Consider the following 3,616-nt stretch of genomic DNA (forward strand, 5'->3'; position numbering starts at 1 on the left):
TAAATTGTGCAAAAAACTAAACTAAAAACACAATTTATACTGGTTACTCTTGTATGAATTACTATGGATTACTTTATGGTAAATAACAAACTACTGGCAAAAAACAGTGTGAAAGAATTCCAGATTATTCTTCTTAGCTCAACATACATACAACATAATGTTGGCCTTTGACCTTCATCAGGTTTTAATTAAATTGTGTCAGAGAAAAACGTATGTTCTCTTCATGCAGCTGAATACATTGAGTGTTTAAAACTGAAGTTGTGCATGTGGTATCATGTGGTACTTTAGCCTTTTTTCTGTTTTCATTTGTTAATTTGGGAGTTACTACAGAGTTAACTCTGTAATGGAGTGTGCCATTACCCATTACCTCTAGTGTGCCGACTAGAAAAAAATCAACCGAGAGCTTGGGTGACCAGGTTACCGAAGAGAACACAGATGACGGTTCCAATGCCGGAGAGATTGTCGAAAGGAAAGGCCAGAGAAGTTCCGTAGTGTGGAAGTATTTCGGCTATTTGAAGTCTGACAAAAAACAGAGAAACGCGCACTGTAAATTGTGCCAAAAGCATGTTCCCACAAAGTCTGGAAATACAACAAACCTTTTTTATCACCTGAAGCAGTGCCACCCACTAGAGCACGTTCAATCTCTGACTGAAAGTGCTAATTCGTCATCGAAAACAACCAGGGGAATACCTGCGAAGCAGCAACAGTCAATTGAGTTGGCTTTCTCCAGCGTCTTACCATATGACAAAAAAGCTAAGAGACATAACAACATAACGAATGCCATAGCTTACTGTCTTGCTAAAGACATGCTACCAATAAACACGGTCGAAAATGAAGGATTCAAGCAGCTAATTAAGGTAATGAATCCTCGTTACCAACTCCCTGGACATAAACATTTCTCTCAGACAGCGCTTCCAAAGCAATATTATATAAGTTAGTCAATTTTGTCTCTTGTTCTGTAAAATAAACTAAGATTTATTTTTAGATTTAATATTTTGCTTCTAAGTGGAACTGACAATTTAGTAGTCTGTTTTGTTTGTTCTATTTTGAAACTTAAATGCTTTAGCGGCTACCTTTTGTGTAGTTTGCAATATTTGCCTTTATTTAGCCGAAAAAGAAGAACGCACCTTAAGTACATCTACCCTGTTGAACTTATTATGGGAAATAAATATTTAAATCAAAACAAGCTGCTGATTATTTCACATTTTACTTGTGAGCAACGGCACATTTAAATCTTACATATATAGTTATTTGGCTTATATCGTGATAGATATCGTTATCGCTTGAAATGAAAAAAACATATTGTGATATGAAAAAATCTTATATCGCCCAGCTCTAATTTAGGGTGACTGCCATCTTGGAAGGGGAACCTTCAGCCCAGTCTAAGGTCCTGAGCACTAGGACAGGTTTTCACTGAGGAGATCTCTATATGTGCTATCCATCAGTTTTCCTTCAACCCTGACCAGTTGCAACGGCCTTGCTGTTGAAAAACATCCCCACAGCATGATGTTGTCACTAGACATGTATCGATACCAGTGCTGGTATTGACTAGTGCAAGAATCAGTGCTTTACTTTGTCTCTTTTTAAGTTCAATACGCTCCCGTTCATCAGAAAGTAGACATATAAAGTAGAGAGCAGAGAAAGCACCATACAGAGGTAGAAAACAGTAATGTCTGTTGAAAAAATGAAGACAGGAGGAAGGAACACCTTCAAACAGACACGGTCCTCCATCACAGAGACAGAGTTTACTGTCACAGTCCTTTCAGAGAGGAACCAGGTAGCTCATACGTTGGTAAGAGTAATGTTTCAGTCTTAATTCATGTTGACTAGTCAGCATTAGTTAAAGGGGTCTTGGTCATTATAGCTGTTACTTCAGCAGACTGATTGACTAAGGACCATATTCAGCCCACTGAATTGTGTGATATCAATTATGTTATTGGAATTGAAAAGAAAATATCTCAAACATGAACTATGAAAATGTTATTCAAATCTATTTTATTTATGTAGCACATTTAAAAAACAAATAAGGAACAGAAATGCGCTTGTGTGTGTGTGTGTGTATTTCATTTAGTTATCGAAACTTTAAAAAAGACTCACACGATAATAAGGTTAAATATATCAGTTCATGGTGGCTTTTACAGAAAGCTAAGCTTCGGCCCAAAAAAACCTCCAAATAAAATTTTTTAATAAAAAACAAAAACAAAAATCAAAACAAATACCCATTCACTCTTTAAAAAGATTCTTGAAAGCTTCTTGTTGCACTGTTACTGAATGTTTCTCACCTCTAAAACATTTTCTAATAATAAAACATTATGAAAAGCTCACTTATAAAAAAATATATTTTGACAATTTTGACATTGTACATCAATTAGCAAAAGTAATCCAAAGTACTTATTCTGCAGAACAATCTTACCCATACGTGTTATATGTAAGGAACACAACAGCTAGAACTCACATATAACAGTTCAGAAACACAAGTCAACTTAAAAAACAAAACAAAACAGAAAAAAAGTATTACCATCCCTTCATCCATTTTCTTCCAGTAATCAAGGACAGGATATTGTATTTATTTAGAAAAATATTAATGAAAAATAAGGTATATTTATTTTTGTATTGTATACAAAATATACTTGTATATTTGATCAAGAAAGTAATTTTTTAGAGACGTTAATCTGAATGTGTTGGTGGAGCTTGCAACTGTTCCAACTTGCCAATTTAAAAAAAATCACATTCCCCTCACCATCATCACAGCTTTCATTACCAAAGTTTTGTATGTCACACAAGTTAGCTGAAGTGGTTATGAAGGCTAATCTCATCTGTTATGATGATAAATAAGAGTGCTCATTTATTTGGTAATGCTAACTGTGTTTCCACACAAAGCACATAATGTCACTGATCTCAGACCAGTGAGCACAGAGCCAGTGGCAGCTTATCTAGCATGGTAGTCTCTTCAGAGACGGAATGGGTAACTTGGATCAGTGACGGAATAACATTTTTACAGACTTTTTATGACTTAATAATTTACATGCATGGCTCACTCTATGTGGCACAACTGTTCTCAGGAAGCAAGGTATACTGATGAAGACATTTTTGGCCTTGTGTTTTTTGTTTAAAAAAGACATTTTTTTCTGATCTGTGGAGGCTTTACAGAGAAATTCTCTCAGGTCAGGTGTTTCCAATTTTATTTCACCTCTACCAAAATTGGAAATTCTTGTTTCTCCTTCTAATTTCCATTTCCATTTGTTGAATTCTGTGCAGAGCTTCGTGTATGTATCAGCGACGAGGCTGTTTCTGAAGCTGAAGATGAAGTTTTCATGCTTTACTGCAGTCCACAGGTTTTTCACCCACTCTTTAAAATCCATGACACCCTTAGCAGATGAATCACAGTTTCTCAGCAGTTGGATGATGTGTTTCTTGAGCTCATATACAGCCTCACTGTACCCTACACTGACTGGTGCCATTGGTGGGTTTCCATTCCAGAGTCCAGGAATGTACCAGTTCCCAGTGTCTGGACTGTACTCCATCACATCAGTGAAGCTCTTGTTCTCCTCTTTCTTTTCCATTTTGGCTGCTGCCTGGGTCATCTCATTTAACTGTTCCAGGAGCAGTTTCCTGT

The 3,616-nt window shown here is 36.3% G+C and overlaps 1 protein-coding gene across 1 annotated transcript in view; it reads right to left on the reverse strand.

Moving 5' to 3' along the window:
• Positions 1–637: 637 nt before the first annotated feature.
• Positions 638–3,616, reverse strand: part of LOC102199738 (up-regulator of cell proliferation-like) — an 11,935-nt gene continuing 8,956 nt past the window's right edge. The window contains exons 4-5 of the mRNA XM_005755046.1: positions 3,453–3,593; positions 638–733 (exon numbers count right to left, since the gene is read on the reverse strand). Coding sequence (XP_005755103.1) covers positions 638–733; positions 3,453–3,593 — 237 coding nt within the window. The remainder of the gene's footprint in view (positions 734–3,452; positions 3,594–3,616) is intronic.

The sequence above is a fragment of the Pundamilia nyererei genome, unplaced genomic scaffold, assembly GCF_000239375.1.
Source record: "Pundamilia nyererei isolate P.nyererei 1_Seehausen unplaced genomic scaffold, PunNye1.0 scaffold00868, whole genome shotgun sequence".
Taxonomy (NCBI): Eukaryota; Metazoa; Chordata; class Actinopteri; order Cichliformes; family Cichlidae; genus Pundamilia; species Pundamilia nyererei.